The sequence below is a fragment of the Lonchura striata genome, chromosome 28 (genome assembly GCF_046129695.1).
Source record: "Lonchura striata isolate bLonStr1 chromosome 28, bLonStr1.mat, whole genome shotgun sequence".
Taxonomy (NCBI): domain Eukaryota; kingdom Metazoa; phylum Chordata; class Aves; order Passeriformes; family Estrildidae; genus Lonchura; species Lonchura striata.
In genome coordinates, this window is record NC_134630.1 from 7,098,767 (window position 1) to 7,122,609 (window position 23,843).

General features: G+C 46.0%; 1 protein-coding gene across 1 annotated transcript in view; it reads right to left on the minus strand.

The window, feature by feature from the left end:
• The window catches only part of ELL (elongation factor for RNA polymerase II), a 50,756-nt gene that overhangs the window by 11,973 nt on the left and 14,940 nt on the right, over nt 1–23,843 (minus strand). Inside the window, exons 2-6 of the mRNA XM_021545124.3 lie at nt 14,310–14,357; nt 9,102–9,223; nt 8,608–8,771; nt 5,496–5,749; nt 2,327–2,451 (exon numbers count right to left, since the gene is read on the minus strand). Of these exons, the coding sequence (XP_021400799.1) occupies nt 2,327–2,451; nt 5,496–5,749; nt 8,608–8,771; nt 9,102–9,223; nt 14,310–14,357 (713 nt within the window). The remainder of the gene's footprint in view (nt 1–2,326; nt 2,452–5,495; nt 5,750–8,607; nt 8,772–9,101; nt 9,224–14,309; nt 14,358–23,843) is intronic.

Consider the following 23,843-nt stretch of genomic DNA (forward strand, 5'->3'; position numbering starts at 1 on the left):
CAGGAGCCCTTTCAGCAGCGAGCTCCTCTGGGTCCAGGAAAAGCAGCATTATAACAGGAACTGCTGAGGTATTATTGGTCCACCAGGATTTACATTTTGGGCTTCCCAATAATACTTTAAAGTTGCACCATGCAAAACAGAGCTACTCTGGGCTGTATTTGTGGTATTGGGAAAATAGAAATAAAAAAAACACCTTTTGTAGCAACAAAAAGTACAATCAGAATCACTTGAGTTCCCCTCCAGGCTGGGTCTCGGCTCCTCTGCAGATCTCAGAGTATTTTCCCAGCCCACCAAATTTGCCCAACAATTCTGACACCAGGCAGCCCCTCAATTAATCATCCAGAAAGAAAAAAAAAAAAAAGAGCCCTACTCTTGCATCAAGTTGCAGCTGACAAACTGAAAAAAAAAATAGAATTCAGGGTTAAAGGTTTTAATAAAGCAGCTCTGCAGTCAGTTTTGTCAGGAGCTGTGGAGCCTGAATAACCCAATTTTAAATTCTCCCACAAGAAACTGGAATCAGCATTAAAACTCCCTCATATCCTTTAAACATTGGGAAGATTTATCTCAGAGATAACACCCAGGACTTGACAAGATTTGGCTTTTAACCTCAGCTTGAACCTTGGGCTGTGTTGCAGCAATATTTTGACATCTGCAGCATCACCACTGTCCTGCTTTTGTTTAATTTTATTTAAAACAACCCAAACAGCCACAGATGCACTCAGGGAAAGGAGCTGGGCATTGTGATCACGAGGACACTGATATTGCCCAAACACCCAGTGAAAGTGGCTTTTGGGGGGCTGGTTGAGCAAGCCTGTCACACCTAATTGTTAATTATGGATTTAAAGAGCCATGAATTTAAGGATTTAATGATTGAAGGAGCAGCGAGTTCAGCGGGGGAAAGATTTCAGAGAATCCTGGAATGGTTTGGGTGGGAAGGACCTGAAAGCTCATCCAGGCACAGGCTGGGACACCTCCCACAGACCAGGCTCCTCCAGGGTGACAGAGGGATGGAAAACACAAAAAAGGAGGAAAAAACTGAGCTGGTTTAAGCCAAGCCCAGTTAGACCCAGCTTTGGTACCTGCAGATGTGTAAATTAAGGCACTGAGTGGCCCTGAAATCCAGGAGGAGCTGGAACAAGGGGTTGGTGATGCAAACCCTGCTGCCTCCTGTGCCCTTTTCTGTTTTTCTCCTGCCTTCCACCCGAGATGGTTTTTTGCCCATTTTGGAGCCTCATTACCTGCACTGCCTGAGCAGGGCTTTGTTTGTACAGTTGAATACATCCTTTCCAAGGTCTATTTTTAGACCCTTGCCCAAGTGAATGCCACAATTCAACAAAAAGCAGTAAACATGGCTTTTCTACAGGGAGAAATTCACTTTGGGTTTTGTTTTTTTTTTTTTTAAGCCATAAAGATTACATGGCAGTTGTATTTTTCCTTTTAATTATAATTTCATATCAAGGCCATTTAAATGAGTTTTAATTTTCCTTGAGCATGTCAAAGTATCCGGAGTGCAAGTTTTCTGTTGGTTTAAGAAGTCTCATCCCCAAGTCAATTGTGCTTTTACATCATGGGAAGTGCTCAAACAGAGCATGTTGTGCTTCAGCTTAACCAAAAGTGCTTTAATAAAATAAAGCACAAGTAAAAGCTCTGCCTGCATGACAAAATCTGTACCAAGGCACTGAAAAATATCAACAGCAAGAGCAGAATTCTGTGTAAAACTGGGAGATTTCTTTCCCTGCCAGCCAGAAGCTTCCAAGCTTGGAGGCTTCACCTAAGGAAAATATCTTTTGAGGGAAAAAAAATTTCAGCAAAAGGATGAACTGAGTCAGTTAAGGGCTGTTCCAGGAGGGAAGATGGGAACAGAGATCACACTCCAAGCAGGACAAGCAGCAGGAGTTTGAAGGGATTTATCCCTACAGAACAACCTCGTGCTTTTCCAACCAAATCTCTGATTTAGGGGTGAAACACTTCAGCCTGCACAGGAAGATGTGGAAAAAAGGAAGGAGAGTTTCAAAGGAGAGCTGAGCTGGAGACATTTAATCACCTCATCCCCTGGGATTTCAGACCAGCTCTGTTAACTCTGCCAGCTCTGCTCCCTGGCAGCTCCCCCAGGCTTTGCCTTGAATGATTTAAAGACGGCCCAGGATGGTGTGAAGAGTGAATCCACTTGGATATTCAAGTTCGGTCCACCCCTACAGGTCCCTGGGTGATGGACAGCTTAAAATTATGTCAAAATAAGTCACCCACTCGACTTACACACCTTGGTCACCCTTATTTACAGAACCTTGCCTGGATGATATCACAGAGAAGAAAATGGATTAATTACCTAACGAGGATCCTTTTCAACAACTGCTGATCTCCTTCTGAGTAGCCAGGCCAGTCCTTCTGCACTTCTTTGTATACACAATCTTTCAGAGTGAAAGTGCTGTCCTTGGCACTCAGATTTGCCACCTGGAACAGAAGGAGTTTGGAAAACCATCATTAGGGCTTCATTTTCTCACTTCCTCGACCAAACAAGAGCTAAGATGAAGGCAAAAATCTGAGCAGACTTAGCAGCTGTTAGTAGTGTCAGAGAACAAGGAGAGACTTTAATATTTCATTTCCTTATTATTAAGATTATTTAATCAAACTGTGCCTTTCCTTTCGCCTCGTCACTGCAATAATTCATAATGAGTTTCTAAAGCACATCCAGTTGAGTGGGAAATAAGTCATATCTAAAAGAGATTATTCAGCCTGGGGAGCCTGGACCAGCACTTGATGGAAACACCTGGAAATAAAGCCTTAATGGGAACAGGCAGTTCACTTATCACACCTGTCCCACAGCCAAAATGGGGCAGTTTGTGGCCAAAGTGGAACTCTCGGGGCGATAACTTGGTTAACAATTGCCAGGAGATAATTTCTCACTGAGGAGCCAACAAACCAGGCCACAGAGAGCTGCTTCCTCAGGGAGCTGTGAGGAGAATGCCCTGGGACCACCTGGATTTTATGGAGAACTTCTCCTGGGCAGGAACAGAAGCTGGGATTTCCAGCTCCAAGCCAGCAGAGCACTGCAGGGAGCTCAGCACACTCGCACCAGCAGCTGCCTGACATTTAATCCAACCCTGCCCCGTGGAGCTTCCCCACAAAACCCTGCGTGGAGGGTGAAGCTGCTGGAATGGGCAGAGCTGGATTAGAATGGAAAGAACTTGGGAAAAGAGTTCTCCCACTTGGATCAGCCTTTCCACAGCCTGACTGAAAATTTAACTTCTTGCTTTGGTACGCGCCTGAAAATCCAGAGTTGGAACAAAGCAAAGAGCCCCAGCGAGGCTCTCACAGAAAGTGAATCTCTCTTGGGTGATCCAGAGTGTCATGCAATGGTTTGGCTCCATCAAATTCCAGGGGCAGGGACACCTCCCACTATCCCAGACTGCTCCAACCTGGCCTTGGACAATCCCAGGGATGGGGCAGCTTCTCTGGGCAACCTCAGCTTGTGGAGCACTGCAAGTTCCCAATGAAAAGAAAGCCTTCAATGTGTTTGTGAAGGGGGAGAAGGAGGCCCAGGTGCCAAATGCTCTGCCCAGAGCCAGGCAAAGCCAGCAGCTGCAGCCCAAATTCCCTGCTGGAGCCCCTCAGCTCGGGGACTGCTACCCTTCAAAGTGGAAAATGCTTTTATTCAGTGCATGGGGATCTTGTGCATCTGTTTAGGGATTACTGTTCTCCATTCAGGACGTGGCTGTGCTCAGGGATTTCCATTATCCACACAGCAGGAAAATGCCTCAAAAACAAGCAGAGGACTGGGAAGTCTTGAATGAACTGAAGATGCTGCTGATTCCACTGCTTTTGCTTTAGGGAGGCTGCAACCTAATATAAAAATATTAAAAATCTAGGCATTTCAGAGCAGAAGGCTGCACAACCAACATGGCAAACTCTCCTGATAAGCAAAAAATAGAAAGCCCAGTTATCAGTTTACATGACAAACACTTTGTTTTTCCTTTCAGTCCTGTCAGCTTTCCAAAAATCCTGAGCCAAAATACAACAAGAATTTGAGCTGTGTTTTACATCGAGGTATCCCTGTAAACACACCCAGGAGACAAAAGCCAATCCAGGTTCTCCTTTAAAAAAAAAAAAGAAAAGAAAAAAAAAAACCCAAAACCAACTCTCCCAGAATTTCTCTGTTTCCTGCCTGTTCCTGGAGCCCAGAAGAACAACTTGGATTTTTCTGTGCACAGAGGCTGAGAGCTGCTACCTCCTTGTTTTGCTCGTGTGGGACTCTGCAAGCTCCACCCCAGCCCTCCCAAAAATAGAAACCTTGCAAAATGAGGCAAAAAGGCCGCCAGGAACACGGAGTCCTGCGAGAGATGCAAGAGCACAATGAAACCCACACCTAGACAGATTTAGCCGTGTAGCTTTAACACAGCCTGTAATTTTTAGCTTATCTGTGTCTGCCTGTGGACGGGAGCCCTGGGAGGGTTGAGAGGGATTAACTTTACGAGCATCACGTTCACAGCCAGATCAGCCTTCAGCCCGACCAGGGCGGCCCCGTGGCCGGCGCCGCACGCGCCGCTCGCCTGCCCAGGCTGGGGCACAGCATCCCTCCAAGAGGCATCACCAGAAAGAGAATTTTCTGCTCTGAAACCCGGGGAGAGAATTGAAAAAGTGCTGCAAAAAGCTGCTGGGAAATTAAAGGCTCTGGGATTAAAGTCTAAGGAAGGAACGAGTTGTGCCAGCTGGGAGTCTGTTTTTAATACGACCTGCCCTGTGCCCTTGGGCAAAGGGAACTCCTGCCTCACTCCTTATGGAAAGGAGTAAAAAAGAAAAAAAAATAAAGAGTTTTTTTCCAGAATCTATTCCAAACAGAAGAAGGCAGCTGCAGCATTTAAATAAATAGCCATGATGTGTTTAATAAAGCAATGAAGGTTTTTACTGCGAGGCCTAAAATGGCACCTTTAACGTGACTCAAAGTGCTAGGAACTGATTCAGCTTGGAGACAGCTTTCACACCTGACACACAAATAATGTGCTTGGCAAGGAGCTGCATGATCTTCACACCTGACCACTGGCACTTCCAAGCAGGAAAGGCTCTGAGGAGCACAAAAAAACCTGGGGACATCTTTTCCTTCATACACAAAACTTGCACCAATTCAGAGCATTTCTCCTTTATGTCCATGGGAATAAAATATAGATTTAGAGGTTACAATCAAGTAATTTGTAGATCCTCCGTTAAGAGAATCCTCCCCATGACCAAGCAGAAGTGTCCCTCTAAAAGGGACTGATCTGGTGAGCCAAAACCATCCAGCTTGGTTGCACACCCCTGAGCTGAGGCGTAGCCACGGGAAGCTCCTGCTATCTCTGCAGCAGCACTGGGAGCTCAGAGCTGTGTCCCCCACAGCCTTTAGAGTCACATTCAGCTGCAGCCTGCAGATAACAGGTTCCACTGCCACAGGAGGGGGGGGCTGAGAAGACATTTTTTTTTTTTTTTCCCTTTACCTAAATCGTTGCCTTCATCAGAGTACAAACCTGTTGCAGAAGGTTATCCAGCAAATCCTTGTCCTGCTGAGAAAGTCCATCCTTCTGCAATCTGAGAATAAGTTCAGGTTTCTTATAAGGCTTTAGTGCCAGTAAGTGCACAACCCTATCTTTGAAGGGTCTCTGGGAAATCGCACTATTGCCTCTCTTTATTGCACTGGCAAGGTTGACTGGCGTTGGGCGCTTCCTGGAGGGAACAGCATCGGAAGCTCCTGGTGCAGGTTTACGCACCTGAACCTTTTTGCCTAAAATGAGACGAGAATAGTGAAGTGCAGCAGTTCACCTCGCAAAGGCCAGTGGGCTGTCAACACCGATCTGGAGTTCATCACAGCCCTGGGAAGTGCCACGAGGTGACCAGGAAGGACAAACACCGCCAGCGCACCCCCTCCGTCCCGACGCGCCGCCGGAACGAGCATCCCGTGAGGTTCATGGTTCATGACAAGCTTGGAACGAGTAAACAGCAACACCAAGCTCTGGAAACCTGAGTATTATTGGCCACCAGCTTACATAAAGCTCCCTTTGTTTGCCAGCTTTTCATTTATCCCAAGTGCACGTATCCCCATGGTTAACCGAACCATTTCTGCCCTCCCTACCAGAAGAAAATTCTGCATTATTATGTAGAAGAGTGGGAAATACGGAGTGGAAAGACCAGAACTGGTCAACGAGCAGCTCCCCGCTGCTGAGCTCAGCAAAAATACTCCTCCAGCAGATGTTTCTGCTTTTAGAACAATAGGAACTTTATGGGGCTGGGTCACCTCCCTTCCCCCTCCAAACACCCCATGAATGGGGCTGACGCTGGGCCATCAGCCTATTCATGAGGGTGCTGCCTGTGCTGATGGAATAACCCCTTCTCCACTGCAGAGAAGTGACACCACCAAGCTGGCTCAGAAGTGCACCTCGGCTCCATCCCCACTGCGTGCTTGGCTGCTGACAGCACGACCCAACAATTCATTTTTCCCATTCCTACAGAAAAACAGAACCCTTGCACCATCCAAGCAGAGCCCAAATCAAAGGATCACGACTGCTTCAAATACAGGAGCTGGTTCCTGCTACCGAAGGCAAAACCAAGCAAAGCTGAAAACAAAACGTGTGGGTTCCAAGGTCTGGAAACCTGGAGATCCAATCAATAATCGCTTGGACTGGAGAAAGTGACCTTCGCTAGGACAAACAACATCCAGCATTTATTTGCAAGTGTTTGGGAGGTTTATTCCAGCAGGGCACTGCTCCATTGCTAGGAAGCAACGTTTTCAACTGAGTCATCTGAAGATACTGGGGATTGTCTGCACTGTTTGTTTTACTGAGCTGCACACGTTGCGTAACCCAGGCCCCATTTCCCGGCTTTTTCTTATACACCACAGTGCTGGCAGAGGAAGCACGACCCATCCTCAGCAGGGCTGAGGGGAGGTGAGAGGGGGAACAACACCAATTCGCACGTTAAACATCCCACAATCCAGAGGTCAACTGGATTTTGTTTCCAGAAATGGGACAAGAGAAGATTCGTCAGCTTTCTAGAACTGCCTTAACTCTTGCCAGGTCATGAACAGTAAAAACATCACGTTGGGAGGTTTCCATTTAAAGGCTGGAGCCAAAATGTGCAGTGATAGGAAAAGAAAAACCCAAGTTAAGCCAGGACACAAAGGATTTTCAAATATTTATACACGTGCACGTCTGTAGATGCATGCACACATATTTAGTGTGGCTACAAGCACACACCCCCTCCAGCTTTACCTGCAGCTATCTATTTACATATCTATTTATTCAAGTGTCAGCTCACATCTGTAAGTTCTGCTGCTCTCCAGTTTCAACATTTCCTATAAATTTTTCCACATCTGAGCTGCCTGGAACGACTCCACTGGCACTCAAGTGCTGAGCTGCGTGTTCTCCTGGAAATGTGAGAGCCAGCCCTGTCCCTCCAGCCCAGCCTGCAGGAATCAGCTGATGCTGCTGGCACACCAGGACCTGCAGATCCCACATGAGGTCTGTCCTTCCAAGCCCTTCCTCCTTGGACCTCCTCAAACACTGACATCTTATCTAGGAGCACCGTGAGCACACGCTCTGCCCCTGCTGCTTTCACACGGCTCTGTCTCCATTTCAGGGCAGTAAAAGGTTTTAGCCAGGAGTATTTTTCATTTTAAAAAGTTTTGCTCCATCTTTCCAGGAAGCAAATTGCTTTGAGAATCTTCTCCCTCAGAAGCTTTAACTTCAGGCACTTACTGTAATGTTCTCAAAGAGGAGCTAAACAAAATAATCTTCTGGCCTACGGGAAATCAATGCATTTCCTTCCTGATTACTATCTCCTGTCTCAGCTCTGAGCACTTGGCTGCTGTGACAATGAGTCTGGGTCAGCTCTACATTTTGCAACTCAACCCTTCTCATCACAGATCCTCTGAGAAGAGACTGGCTGCAGATCACATGGGCTGCAGGAAAAGCAGCTGCCTCAGGGAAAAAAAAAAAAAAAAATATTGAAACTGCGTTCTGGTTACTGTTTGTGCCCGAAATTTGTGAGCTGAGGTCAAGCAGGGCCCTGAGCCCTGGGTCCCTGCAGGCTCCCTGTGCTGTTTGCCTGGTTTTATTTCCTCTGCTAAGGCTTTGCTGCTGCTGTCACAGTGAGAAGGGCTGTGCCAGGCTGCTTTAGTGCCCGTGTTGATTAGCAGAGGGCACTGCTGCCTGTGCCCTCCCCGCTGCGGCCCCGTGGGGCACAGCTGTGACACGCTGGTGGCACTTTTAGCCGAGCTGGCCAGGAGCAGGGACACTGGGAGGGCTCAGCAGGGATCCACGTGACAGAGGTGACCTAACGTGGCCAGAGCCATGTCACTGCACGTGGACAACCCTCAGTGCTGGCTGGGACCTCCACATCACCCAGTGCCACCTTTGGGTTGCTCCAACCTGACCCTGGACACCTCCAGGGCAGCCACAGCTCCTTTGGGGTGATGATGAAGTGAAGACAACACAACACAAGGAGGGGCTGCCCCCTAAATCAGCCACGAGGAACTAGCAGGAGCTTTTCAGACTGCCACGATCAAACCAACAACATCAGGATTTGCCTCCAGAGCCTGCTGAGTCCCAGATGGGGTGCAGAGCCCCAAAATGAGCGGCTGCTTACCTACATATCTCCCCCCAGGTTTAATGACTATGGCGCTCCGGCTGCGAGTCTCCTCCTCTGCCTGTGCCATGCTCTGCCTCGCCTTCTGGTAGGAATCATCAGTAGCACACACGGTGATTTTATCCTGTATGCTTCCCAGGCAATCCAAATGGATATTGCCATTGCTGCAAGAGAAATGCAATGCAAAAGGTACTCCTGACACTGTAAAGGGACACCAGGCTGGCACTGGGGGACAGCTGAGAGGGGGGTGTTATCTGAATAATAGTGGAGGACACACAGAGGATCTGAGAGGGAATCAGATGCTTCCAAAAAAAAAAAAAAAACCAAAAAAAACCCAAAAAAACAAACCCACAGCAAAACAGCTCAGAATGACTCTAAAAATGAACAACGTGCATTAAGCTTTGTTAGGGAAAAGATGCTCCAGAAGAGAGGGTAAAAAAAAACCACAAAAAAAAAAAGAAACAGGCTGGGTTTTCCTTGGGTGTCCCACTCACCTGGACACATACTGCTGGATGCAGTCAAAGCTCCCCTGGGGGCTGTCCTTGCCAATGTTGGAGAGATAAAAGGTGAAGGTCCGAACCTCTGCCGGTCGATCGGGCCTCGGGATGGCGATGTGCTGAGAGGGAGAAGGGAGAAGGGAGAAGGGAGAAGGGAGAAGGGAGAAGGGAGAAGGGAGAAGGGAGAAGGGAGAAGGGAGAAGGGAGAAGGGAGAAGGGAGAAGGGAGAAGGGAGAAGGGAGAAGGGAGAAGGGAGAAGGGAGAAGGGAGAAGGGAGAAGGGAGAAGGGAGAAGGGAGAAGGGAGAAGGGAGAAGGGAGAAGGGAGAAGGGAGAAGGGAGAAGGGAGAAGGGAGAAGGGAGAAGGGAGAAGGGAGAAGGGAGAAGGGAGAAGGGAGAAGGGAGAAGGGAGGAAAAGGGAGAAAGGAGAGAGAGCAATGGTCACTGGGGTCAGCCCAGCCTCAGGAGAGCTCGCTTCTCCTGCAGCCACCATGCTCCCCGAGGTGTTTAGCAACAAGGAAAGCACCTGGGTTCCTGCACAGAAGAGGCTGCCAGAAGAACTCAAACAATCCCCACCGTGTGCATGAAGGAAAAGGTAACTGAGGGAAAGAGCAGCTGAAGATGGATGTGGCTGTGAGAGAACACAGCTGCCTCAAACAGACCTCAACCACCCTGTTCTAGGAATCTGACCCAATTCTATTGATTCAGGCTCCAAACAGACTCGCTCCCACTGTTTATATTCAATGTAAAACACTCGAGGCTCGTTTCTTTAGAATTACTGATCCAGCACTAAACATAGCACAAGCCAGGTCACTAGGTAGCATGCTTATTCTTTTTTAAGAAATTATAATTCCATAACGAGATTTCATGGCTCACAGTAGAGTGTGACGCTGCTGCTAAATTAAATATTTAATCAAGCATTAAGTGTGCTCCACAGACAACTCCACAGCCATCCTGCATTGTTTTTTTCAGTCCACCCCACCAGCCATTCATTTTTCAAAAGGGAAAACTGTCTCCCCTCTGCATTCAGGTTCCAACGTAAATGTCAGCATCTGAGCTCTACTATCACATCAATATTTGATAATTAAGATGGCTCCCAGAAGCTGAGACAGAAAGGAGCACCAGCCCCAGCTTATTTTAGGCCAGGCTTTACCACATGGATTTATATTTACCCAGCTTGCCACATCTACGCAGAAAATACACACTCCCAGCCAGGCAGCCCGTGGCATCCACACATGACTGAGCTGGGACAGGAGGGGTTTTGGGTGGTTTCCTTCAGGCCTCAGACGTCTCCAGCAGCCTGGAAAACCCAGAGATCTGTGTCCCTCTGCTAAACCACAGGATGTTCTCAGAGGCAGCAAGAAGCTCTCGAGCCGAGCCCGTGCACGGCGTTCCCCTGCCCTCAAACAGAGCTCCCTTCTTCCAAAAACGAGCCCAGAAACCCAAACTTGAGCCTTGCTTTATGCAGGAGGACAAGATATCCCCAGGATCCAGCTCTGAAAATACCAGGAGCAGATTTTTTGGGTGCTGCTGGACCCTCCCAGGGCAGCCCCATTATCTGCCCTGCCAAATGTGCGCCGCAGCCCTTGAGCCCTTTTAATCTTTCCTGGCATCCTCTGCCCCCACCCAGGCAGGGAGAGAAAATTCCCTTCTGCTTTACCAGAAGAGGCAGAAAGGCAGAGTTATGTAAGCAGCACGCTCTGGGGGGGGATTTTGCAGCTGGAAATCTGGTGGGAATGGGAAGAAGAGGAAAACCCAACAAGGGGATTGAGCTGTGCTGCACCTGAGCCTGGAAAAATAAAACCTGCAGGATGTCACCAAATCACATCTCCACACGTCAAAGAACTTTCTCCTCGCTCCTGCTTTACCCACTGGAAAAAATAACAGCTGCTCCAAAAGCCCCTGTTTAGGATTTTTGTAGGGTTTTTGCAGCGTTTTCAGAGGTAGAGTCACTTTAGTACTGAAAAGTCTCATGTGCAAGCCGGCCGTTATCTAGGAATTATTTTTAGCTGAAAACAGAAGGTTTCTCAAGCCACCAAATCAGCATGGTGACTGCTTTGAGGGAGCCCTAATTTTGGTGCTGGGTACTGCACCAGTAACCAGAGACACTTAAAAATAGCTCGGTGCAGATGTAAGTTCTGTTTTCTTCTTTCAAGTAACATTCATCTGTGGACACTCGCTCTGAAGAGAGATTTCACCTCCCTCTGTTAATACCCAAACTTCATCCCAAGAAGCAAGGGAAATGCTGTATTTTCCAATCACAAAGCAAAGATGTTTTGCTCCCAGCAGTCATTCTAAAAACGCTGCACAACACACGTGGGTTTGGCACCTGAAGGGTATTTTTTCCCCACTCAGTTCAATTCTGCCCCTGCTCTCAGCACCCCACAAGCACCTGCAAATTTCAGCCAGCCTAAACTCTGATTCTGCACGTCTTTTCACCAAAATAGAAGCAATTTCAGTAATTCTGGCACAGTTCTGCACACAAATTGTGATGCTGTGGTACTCCAGCTCTTAAATTCTAATTTACCTGTACACTGAAACAAGCAAAATACTCTGAACTCCATAAAAACTTATGAATCTCTCCAAGAAAATCCACGAGGAAAAACTGACAGCCAGGTGCTGCTCTTAAACAACATCCACGGTCCCACTTTAGAGGAACACTGGTAAAAACAACCTGGTTATTACAACTGCAATTCTGATTATTGCACAGAATAAAAGCCATCAACAAGAGCAGCACCACAAGAGAGAAACACGCCTCAAGGCAGAATCCCAGGAGCTTTTATCAGCTCCTGTAAGATTTGATCCACACCAGGATCCAGGCAGGAGAGATTTTGTCTCTTGTCACTGGAACAGCTGTTTTATTCTGGGCTGCAACCACTGACTTCCTCCTTTCTGCTGCCACCTTGCTGACCCCGGGTTTCAGTCCCAACAATTCCCTTCCCTGGTTAATTAGTGTCTCAAACATGGAAGTTTCTTTTTCTGTGTATTAGAAACTGAAAGTATTCCTGACAGCTTTTAGAGTCACACTGGAATAGCTGAAAACACATGGACACAGTAATTTAAAGGCTTCTAGAGAATTAAATTCAAGAAGCAGAAGTTTGTTTAAATTCTTATTTTATGTCCTGCCTCCCTAAATCATCAAGTGAAGCTTTTCCCTCTTGAGAGAGGAATACTAGCACTGAAAATTGCCACTAATAAAACCTCACTGCTTTAAATCACACTGACAGTTGTGCATAGCACAACCTTCCCACCCCAAAAAGTCAACGGGATTCTCCATAGCTGCTTTGGTTTTTTGGGAAGCAAAATAGGAAGGCAGCAAATTGGAGAACTGAGGAAGAATGGAAGAAATAATTTTAAAAGTAAAACAGCTCAACAGATATGTTTTAATGCCATCCTCTGGATGTGAGAGCCTGGTAAATTCCTGGAATTATCTCTTCAGCCCAACTGATGGAGGATCCCTCGAAAGCATTTCAAGGCTCAGCTCCTCAAAAAGCAGCAGAATCCTGACGTGCAGAGTCCTACCCTTAAAAGCAGATGGTTCCCCAGCTGCCAGCTCCTTGTCGTACCCAGGAAAAATAATAATAAAGGGACAAAGAGCTCTTTCTGTGTGCTCCCATGGAGCTGCAGCTCTCTTCAAAGCTCTACCTTTGGCCCCTCTCGTCAGTGCCATTAATTAGCACCGAGGAGGAGCAGGCAGAGGTCAGCCCTGGCTGCCACATCCTCCCTCCAGCCCAGCCCTCCTGGCTCCTGCCCCTCTCCAAGCAGTGACACCGCAGGTGCCAGGCAGCTCTTCCACCAACCACTCATCCCCGGGGCTTCAGGGCTCTGACAGAATCAACTCTTTTCACATTTTTCATTCCTAGAAGCAAAATATTTGAAAATATTTTGAATTATCCCCAGAAATGAATATTTGTTGTTGGCTTCTGTCCATATCAGATCCATGTGGAACCCACCACCACCAAAGGCTCAGGGCAGAGGAACATTTTAAGCTCTTTTGATCCCTTTTGCTACGTTTCCTTCAAGAAAAAACATTCAGAGGAGGCATTTCCAAAACTTAAACAGCTTTACAGGACAAGTTAGGTGTAGATCCTGCTTCCAAAGGGAAAGGAAAGCATTCCCAGTGCTTTTAGCTTCTTTATTCCATGAGCAAAGCTCATCATATAAAGACACATCACCTACCCTTCAGTTTTCCTCCTCACTTCTGACTGTGCCCAACCTCAGTGGCAGATTTTGATCTCAACTTTCATGCTGAGGTTTCGGGGAAGTTTAACTCTAAACAAAGTAAAAAACCTGGAAATTGCTCCTTTCTTTATTTCCCAGAACAAGAAGGTTTGTATTTTTCTTCTTAACCTACAATAACAATCATGTCTTTCCTGCTACATTTTCTATGGGCTGTTAGTGAGAATAATATCACAAAGTAGGATGTGGGCAAGGACAATGTGCTGGGTTTAATGTATACTCAATCCAAGCCTTTTTGAAAGCCTTAATGTGCCAGTGCATAAAAAACAATCAGAAGTTGCAGCTGAATTCAGATTCTTGAAAAAAAAAAAAAATTAAAAATTCAATTCCCCTTCTTTATGCAGGGACTAAAGTTAAACACAGGCTTTTATAGAAATAAAACATATCTAAATGACATTTTTCAAGTTCACTGAAGGGCTGCATTGCTTTACCAGAAACACCACCACGTAAATCTCAACGTTGTCAGCAACTGGCATGACAGACTGGTTCAAGGGGCTAAAAATATCCCAGAGTTCTGTCATTGGAACAGAAGTTGGGGAAGTAAAACTCCTAAATCTAAAATAACTTCTGGTACTCACAGAACTGCAGTTACATTAAATAAACCTCCAGGACTCTCAGAGCAGCCTCCAAACTCTGCTGCTGGAAGGAATTGGGACCCAAAAATTCTTGCAGTGAGTTTAGCACGGTGTTTTCTTGGGATACAGGTGAGGATTCCATGGATTTCTGCTTCCTTTCCTTTTCCCTGTTCTACCCAACAGCACAGCCTCATAAATCTGAATTTCCCATGGATTTAGCAAAGTTAGGAAATAAAGGTTTTAGAGAGAGAGACTCCATGAGCAAACACCTCCCTGGAGCACCCCTGAAGCTCCACCTCACTCTCGGCAATCACAGCATCATTCCTTGAGCTGGAACAGCCCAAATTCCTCAATCCCATTAAATGTAAAAGAACTTTCCAGGGACAAACTTACCCCTTGGCTTCCTTGAAACTGGATGACTGGTTTTGACGTCACAGCATCCTACAAAAACAAGTGGAAAAACAAAAATTACCTCAGAGAAATTCTAACCTCCAACGTTCGCCGCCAAGCCACGCTCAAGCTTGATTTTTCACCTGGATTTTTTACTACCCTCATTTTTTTTTTTTTCTTTTTCCAAGGGGAAAGGTCAGGAAAGTGTGTATTTCAAGTAAGAAAACAAAACAAAAAAATCCTGAAACAGTGATTTGTACCCAGAAAAAGGATAAGCTAAGGTCACCCTGAGCTCAGGAGAGGAGCAGCTCAGAGGTGACACTTGGTTCCTCCCGACCCCTCCACCACATTTTGGGCACAGAACAGCCCAGCTTTGGTGCTTATGTAAGTTTTGAATTAAAAAATGGACACTTGAGGGGAAAATTTATTCCAGTTCTCGGCCTGAGAGGACGCAAAGCGAATTTTTTCCAAGAGAAAGCTGGCAATCCTTTGGAAAAGCAAACTGCAGCTCCGTTGCAAAATCCTGTTTTTACTTTGCCTGTTTCAACAATCTCCAGGCTCAGCTGCTTACATTTAAAAATTTGTATTCCTGTGACTCTAAAACTCCTCCATTTCAGCCTTTTTGCCTCGCTGTCACTTTAGAGATCACAAAGACACTTCAATTCCAAGTTTCACCTGAGGTTTCAACTGAAGAACAAAGTACCAGACCCAACCCAAGCCACGCTGGGTTTGGATCTCTCCAATTCCAGCAGAACTGGGGCTCTGGAGTTTTCTTTCCTAAATCACACAAAGCATCCAAGACAGGAATTGTGCTCCATGGGGCTCCTGGGACCCCACTGTGAAGCTTTCCAAAGGGACAGAAGAATTTATAAAGAAGTTTAAGGTATCATTTATAAGTGAAAATGCTGTCATGTATATGGGAGACACATTTCCATGGGAAACCACCAGGAATTTGGGAAAACAAGCCCAAAATATGAGTTGGATTGTGCTGTTTGTGTCACCCAATTTCCATTGGACTAGAAAAATGGATATTTAAATTTTAGCAGCAAGAGAGTTAAACAGCTTGAAATTCATGAAGTTAACCACCCCTCGTAAAACTTTTCCAGCCCAGCAGTGAAGAATTTCAGGCACGACATCAACAAAAAAATGGATAAATTCACCAGAAAAATAAAAATCCTTTTAGCCCAGCTAAACCTAACAAAACCTGGATGGATCAAGCCAGCCCAAGACAGAGTCTGAGTCTTTGAAGATCCCCTCCAGTAGGATTTCCCAGATCTGTATCACACCCAGGATCATTACAGGACATTTATGATGCTGAGGAAAGCAGGAACACGCTCAGGGCTGACAGCACTCCCCGAGTGCTGGATAAAGAATTTTATAGACCCAGAACAACCTTTAGAAAAGCACCAATAAACAACATCTTGCTCTTGGTACAGAGATCACTGAATTCCTTGAGTGCCACGACACTGCATTCCTCAGCACACTGTTCATGGACAGCCTGGCCAGCTTTTTGTTCCCCGTGTCCAGAAATTCATAGGAACATACTTGAGCAAACAAGCATTTGAAACATGATAAAAATCTGGATTTAAGGCAAAAAAAAAAAAAAAAAAAAAAAATCAAACCCATGTGGTTCTTGTACAGCAAATTACAGATCTGGGAAGTTCTGCTCTTTGGTCTGGAAAGTTGTTTAAGGGGAATAAAAAGGATGTAAGGAGGATGGAAGTGGAATAAGGAGGCAGGAGCAAAAGTCCTGATGCACAAATCAGACATGGTTTAATTACAGAACTTCTAAATCCCACAATCTACAAATAAACCGGTCTGAAGTTAAGTGAGTAATATCAGCTTTATATAAGTTGAATGGGAAAGCTGAGATGCATTTCCCAAAATTCAGTGTTTCTGTCTGTGCCTGTCTGGGATCCCAGGGGAAGAATATCAGGGCTGGAACTCCCAGGCTCCAGGGGATCACAGGGACCAGATGGATTTGGATGGACACTGCAAATCCCAGTTTCCTTTTGAGGCAGGGAAGGACTTTTGGCATCTCAGCAGCACCATCCCTGAACCTCCCCTGATGTGCAATTCCTTGGCTACAGCTCCTTCAGGATGCTCATGGAAGAGGAGAGCACACTGCACACCCTAAACTAATTAAGGATGTGACTCTAATACCTTTATTAGATGAAATTAAATTCATGCATGGACACCTTCATTCAGAAGAAAACAGAACAGATGAATGACGTGAAACCAAATTAAAACCACATTTCCATTTACATCTTCATCTGGATTAACTTCCTTGGATGTTTTCGGATGGACAACCTCGATTATCAAAAGTTCCTGCTGCCCTTTCCAAAACCCCTCTGTCATTTTCTGTGGAGTCACCTCAGAGTCACTTAATTCCTCTTCCCTAGTGATGCCATGAGTGAACTTTTCCCAAGTTACAGTTCCTAGAAATGCCATTCCACCCCTTTTGAGTGGGAACAAGGCCTTTGCCTCTGCCCTTCCAATTGAACCAAGTCACCTCCTCAGCCCTGGATGCAGTAAATCCTTGGCAAATCAAAGATGCTGATGAAACCTCATCTTTGTGTTCAAACAAGAGGAAAACAAGGCAGATTTGTCCAAGCAAAGGGGCACAGCCTCATCCCCTTGCAAAGAATTCCAGCTGTATCCCTCCAGGATACAGCTGGAATTCAAAGCAGCTGCTGGCAGGTGATGAGAGATAAAAATAAGGAAGAAAAGCACAGTTCAGGTACTTTGCAGCAGCCACCTGTCAGGTGAGCAGGTTTTCTGCTGCTGCCAGGTACCAGACACTCATCCCTGCAGCTCATCCGCCAGGGTGGGTGGAAGGAGCACAATTCCTGGGATCTGTGGGATCAAGGAGCACACAGGAAGGAGCAGAATGTGGAATCAAGGAGCACAGTTCCTGGGATCTGTGGGATCAAGGAGCAGAATTCCTGGGATCTGTGGAATCAAGGAGCACAATTCCTGGGATCTGTGGGATCACACAGGAAGGAGCACAATTCTTGGGATTTGTGGGATCAAGAAGCACAATTCCTGGGATCTGTGGGATCACACAGGAAGGAGCACAATTCCTGGGATCTGTGGGATCAAGGAGCACAATTCCTGGGATCTGTGGGATCACACAGGAAGGAGCACAATTCCTGGGATCTGTGAGATCAAGGAGCACAGTTCCTGGGATCAGTGGGGAGCACCACAGGGAACCTGCACTTTCCAGAGGCAGCAAACCCCTTTAAACACACCTCAGATGGAGGAATTCCGTTCCTGCCCGTGCCATTTTTCCAGCTGAATGCTTCCTGACCAGCTGGAAGGTTGGCAAAGCAATCCCAAAGCTCCAGAGGTTGCCAGGTCCCACAAGGAGCTGTGTCAAACTTCCTCTGGAGCAGCAAAGGAGCTGCTGGGCCACCAGAGCAGAGCCCATCCTGCAGCCCCAAAGCTGTGCAGGAATAACTCCCAAAGGAACATCCAAACCACAGCTGCACCTCTGAGATCTACCCAAACTGGAATTACCAGCTTCAGCCTCTCCATCCGACTGGAGAACAGACCCTCAGAAAGAGCCCGGGTACACCCCGGCACCTACTCCATAAAATTTCATTTATTTGCCACCTGGAAAGAGAACTTCCACATCTCCATGCCCAGTTCCCTGCTTCCCACAGCTCCTGCTGCATTCCCTGGGAATGATGGAGAAATAAAGCCCTTAAAGCTCTGCCCTGGGATGCCAACGTGAATAAAACACCACAGACCCGAGTGGTTTTTGTCAGTCCTCCACACACTGTAAGATTATTTCAAAAGTCATGAGATTAAACCAGAAAAACCCCAAAACTCATCCCCAAAGCTCCCACAGGATCTTTGGCTTTTATTATTACAGTATTATGCTCATCCCTCAGTTTCCCCAGGCTAAAGGAGAGCAAGAAACCCTAAAGAGAGGCTCTGAAAGCTCACAGAGGTGGTGGCCACACACAAACAGCTCCTTGCACTTAAATGTTCCAGGTCTGGCACATGGAAGCTGAGGAAAAAGTAGGAAGAACAAGAAAATGTCCATAAAATATGGAAGAATTGAAAGGAAAACTAATTATTTTATCAGGGCTGATTGAAGCTGGCAAAATGTTTTCAACACCTGTAGAGGAAAAGCTGGATGGGATGCTCCTACCCAGGATCAGAGAGGACACTGGAAACACTCAGGTCAAGGAGCCAGCTGGAAACCTCTCTGTTTCTTCAGGGAAATACAGATAATTAAAGAAGACATGATTTTGGGAAGTTCTGTCATATATTTACTGGAATTTATACTGCAGGCTGTGTTCTATGGAAAATATTTGCCTAAACTTAGTATTGAGGTGTTTGTCTGTTTTGTTGGATGTTCAGAGTCACCAGTGCTCAGATGCAACTGAAAATTGACCCTTTTTTGTGTTGGAACAAGGGGATTATTTTCAGAATTTAAAGCTCCTTACAAACACTTAAAATTAGTAGCAAGAATTCCAAGAAATACACAGAGAAACTACAAAATCCTGCTAACCAAGGCTGGCATTAGTGGGATGTTTCCAGCCATCATGTGCAATTCCAGCTAAAACCAGTTGCCCAGGTAAAGCTGCTCCACCTCAGGAAGCAGTTAAAAAAAATGGGAACAACAAGAAATTGCTTGAAAAGCACAAATTTCAGACTCTGCAATGCTCCAAACTCCAAGTTCCTCTTTAATTCTTTGGTTACAACTGGTTTATGTTTCTTTAGCCCACACAGCAAGGTCCAAATATAGGCAAGGCTCCCTCCTCTGCCTTCCCAGCACAAGTGGGCCAAGGGTGGGATAAAAAGCCCCAAATCCAGGAGGATCCTCAGTTTAAGTACACCTGGAGAGCTGGGAAAAGCTCCTGCAGAGCTACCCGGATTTCACTTTCCATTGATATTTTGGTTTTAAAAACCCCCCCTCGAGAGCTTGCAAAGCAAACCAGAGTCCAAAGGCAAAGCAGATCCAGCCCATCCCTGGAGACACCTCCGAGTCCTGAGTTCATTAGCAGCAAGCACCACAAATCCCAAGGGAAAGGAACACCCTGGAATGGACCCAGAGTCCAAGGGAGGCTGTGTGAGGTTTGCTGGCCCACGAGAGAGCCACTGAGGCTGCTCCCAGGACACTCCACTATTCCAAGGCTTGTATTTACCTCCTCCCAGAAACTCAGCAGCCAGAAAAGTCTCCTGAATATTCTTTTTTTCATCTCCCGTCTATTACTTATGGAATTAAAACACAGTCTCCCTGTAACACAATTTCCATCTGCAATTTGGGGCCTCTCAAGGATCCCGTTTGAAGTTGAGCACAGATGGGATGGAGTCTGCCACGACTCGAAAATTACAGTTTTGCTATTCAAATGCAACATTCTCATGGAAAGAGCCTTGGAAATTCCATGTAAATCCACCACTGTTTGAGGCTTTCCACTCAAGAGAGGTGCCAGCTGCCCAGGTGAGCCATGCTGCTGGAGGAGCCAGGATTCACCCACGTCCTTCCAGGGATGCTGATGGGATCCTGCAAATCCCAGGGATCAGAGCAGGGTGTGACAGGAGCTCCTCAGGCAGCAATCCCCAAATTACCCCACGGACACCTCTGCTCACTCCTCCTCTCCAAGGTAATCCCATTTATCACCCTGGTGCTCTCACAATCCATCCCCCCCACCATTTTCCTCTCCCCAACATTTATAAGAATTTATTTTGGGCAGAAGCAAACACTCGAGCTTTTAACACAAATAATTATTAAAAAGGTGCTTTTGATGAAGTTTTAAGGGCTGGACTCTCAATTACTCTAAACTGCAGTTTGTATTTATTATTTATCATTTGCCTAATACGCATTAATGGACACATTATCACCATAATATTAAAGCATCTACAAATCCTGCCCAGAAGTACAAGCAGCAATAAAATGCTCAAAAGCTTTTATGTCAGCCAAAATGTTGTGCTGTATGTTTGAAAGTTTTTAATTGCTAAACTGCAAAAGGCACACTGGCTCCTTTGGTTATAATTGCATCATTTAAAGTGGGCTGTTACAGCACAAATGTTGCTTCCTCAGTAGTTTAATTTTCCAGGGTTAAAAAACAAGTGTTTTTCTATAAGATAGAAAATAAAGGAATTTAAAGTGTCAGCTCAAAAAAATCCTCAATTTGATTTGCTGAAATTTATGATTATGTTAAAGAATTTTACCATTCCCAGCTCCTTAAACTTACAGAATTTCATTCACCATTCCCAGCTCCAAAGTTACAGGATTTCACCGTTCCCAGCTCCAAAGTTACAGAATTTCACCATTCCCAGCTCCAAAATTACAGAGTTTCACCACTCCCAGCTCCTCAGAGTTACAGAATTTCACCATTCTAACAGAATTACCAATTTTACCAGGAAGCTTCACAAGCAGGCTTTGACATCACTACACACTGATCATCCCAGCTCTCGTCCCACTTGAAATGCAGAAAAACTCAACCTTTGTGTAACGTTTAGAGAGGAAGACACATGATTAAGTTAAAAACCAAACTGTAGCCTAATGGAAATGCTTTGTCCTGCCCTGCACAGCAGAAAGGCAGGCCCTAAATGGACAATAGCCTGTATCAGCAAAGCAGAGAGCAATTAAACCCCACTGTCATCAAGATGTCACCCCACAGGCACGAGAGGAGAGCTGAGCCAGCCGTGCAGCCTGTTCTCTCTCGCTTGCCTGGAGCTTCTGATCTCAGCTAATCCAGGTTAAAAAGCTCCTCCTGAATAAAAGGCAGGGTGTTTGCTGGGTCCCTGCTGCAGAATTTAGTTGGGGACTCAAACTGAACCAAGCTGGGCATGGGTGAGGCACCCCCATCCCTGCAGCTCCCTGCTTGGCAGTGCCAGAGCTCCTTCAGCCAGGAATTCGGGGAGGGATGATGGAATTAGGATGCACGAACCCCATGGCTCCCCAGATACCCATCCCAAAAACTCAGGGCAAGGGATAGAGGTGGAGCCTCTTCAGCCTTGGTGATAGGCTGTAGCACATGGGGATTTTTGCCAGATTCCCACTGGTTTTTTCATGGAATAATGGAATGGTTTGGGTTGGCAGGGACTTTAAACCCCATCCCAAATCCATCTCCTGCCACTATCCCAGGTTGCACAAGCCCAGCAAAACTTTTTGGTTTTAATTTGGTAACTCCAAGTAAAACTTTCCAGCGCTTCAAAGGAATCTTTTTCTTCTTGGCACATCATTAAGTGAAGAGCTTTAAACGCCCAAAAAACAGACACAGTCTGATCCTGGTCATCTTCAGCACCAGAGCACAAACCTTGGGAAAGGTGGGTTTGGGATGGGAGCTCCAGCTGCCCACACATCCCAAAAAACCCTGGAGCACGTTGCTCCCAACCATCAAGCCAGGATGTTTGGCCAGCACAAGGTGCAGTAGTTTTCCACCAGGAAGGAAAGCTGGGCACAGAGGCAATTTAGGCAATGCCTTTCAGGAAGAAAATTAAAAGGAGGCTCAAATCCTTGGAGAAATAATTAAAGTATTGTGAATTGGTGTGGAGTTTACTCAGCCCACTGTGGAGCAGGAGACTTTGTTTGGCTGGAGCAGAGCTCTGGCAAACAGAGCAGCCCCATCCACTGGGCTGAGCCCTTCCCCAGGGCAGGAACCACCAAATGCCTTCCTGCACTCCCTGCTCCCAAATTTCTGTGGCAGTGCAGATACAAGAACTGAGCAACTCTTTTATGAGCACAGACATGGAGAGGGATTTGCTCTGCAATAAATATCAACATGCAGATGGGCTGAAATGGCTGCAAGGAGGAAATGCTCTGTCTCCAAAGAAAATTCCAGCTCGTTTATGCCCAGCTGGCACTTGCAGAGAACACTGAAGAGTTAAATTAACCTGTCTGCAGGGAAAGGCTCCCCTGCCAGAGCATGGGGAGAGACACTGCAAGAGGACAGGAAGACACAGGTTCATTTCAAGAGCTACAACATTTTAATTCCAAACATAGTTCCCTTTGGAATGACCAGTCAGATTCATTGCTGCTTGCTGGACACCCAGCTTCACTGCTGGGTGGCATCTGGGGGCTCTGTCTGGCTGAAGATGGAAAGCAGAAGAAAACCACCCCAAAAGCAGAAGAAACTCCAAATCCAGCCCCAAAAACGAGAGGCCTTCAAAGCCACCCCAAAACCAGAGTGGTCCAAGGTCAGGGGGAAGGTGGATGGCAGGGAAGAGGAAAAGATCAAAGAGGGTTTGTGGCACCACGGGCTCCCAATTAACTCAGCCACAGCTCCAGATCTCAGCAGCAGAGGCAGGAGTTGGCTCCTGTGGGAATCCAGCTTGGGAGACTCCGGGCACATTTCCCAACGGGACAGTTCTCCTTTTTTTAACTTCATGTTTTCCCTCTTTGCTTCTGCACTGAGCTAAGGCAGACCTGCTCATTAAGGAGAGCAATAATCATGAAGTCTCATCACCAGGCTGCCACAAGGGCTGTAATGATGATTATCTGCAGTTTAATCATGACAAACTCCCACCAATCCCACTATTAACAAGATGGGGCTGCTCAGGGAGGCTTTGTCAGAAGACCAGGAGCCAACTCCCACAACTTCCAAAGGCTTAGGCAGGAAAGGCTTTTGGAAGGAAAAAAGCTCCCTAGCATCCCTGTGCAGCTTCCAGCGTTTAGAACGGATCAAAGCAGTCAAAATCAATTAAAAATGTCTATAATGAAAGAATTACTAAGTCACAGAACACGGTGCCCATTTTTTAGTGTAATAACCCAGGAGTTTCCTTCCTGCAAGTAAAAAAACCTCCCAGTTTTGATACAATTACTGCATCTCCCTGAAAAGGAAGTTTCATTTTGTGTGAGTGGATTTTTGCATCCGTTACTCACTCCAGAAGGATGTTCCAGACCCTCCCTGACACTGAGAACCAGCAGCCCTGAAAGCTTTTTAATTTCATTACTCAGCGTTGCATTCTTGAGTCAAAACTGTCCATTCAAACACCTTTACCTTTATTTCAGTCTCGTCCTGTTCTCTTTGAGACAGAGGTTCAAGGATCCCTTTCCCTTTTCCACGAGCACACCAGAAATCAGCAAAATTCTGCACTAACTCTTCTTTTTATCACCCTTTTTCCTGAAGGGATTTTTCTCCTCTAACTCTTGACTAAAAGCAATAAAAGGTAAAAGTGGGAAAGCATAAAACAAGTTGCAACAACGTTTCCCAAAGCTCTCCTCCAAAGATAATGCTGTGCTGGCAAATTCATTGCAAAAAAAAAAAAAAAAAATCAAGTACCAACCTAGAAATAAGTCCTATTGTTTCATGACTTGCAACTAATTTGAGGAAGAGTTAAATGAACAAATCCCACTGCTCATCCCTTATTAAAAGTAGCAAATCTACAGGAGGTTGCTTATACAGGAAGAAAGAAGTGGTTGAAGTAAAATTAATTTTGAATTTAGGTCTTCTCATATGGCCCAGGTCTGTCACTCTCTTGCAGAGCAGCACTGCCTGGCTTCGAGCAGTTACAGTAAATTAAAGACAGGGTAGAAAAAAGGAAGGTAAATATTGGTATTTCTAAAGTGCAGGCAAA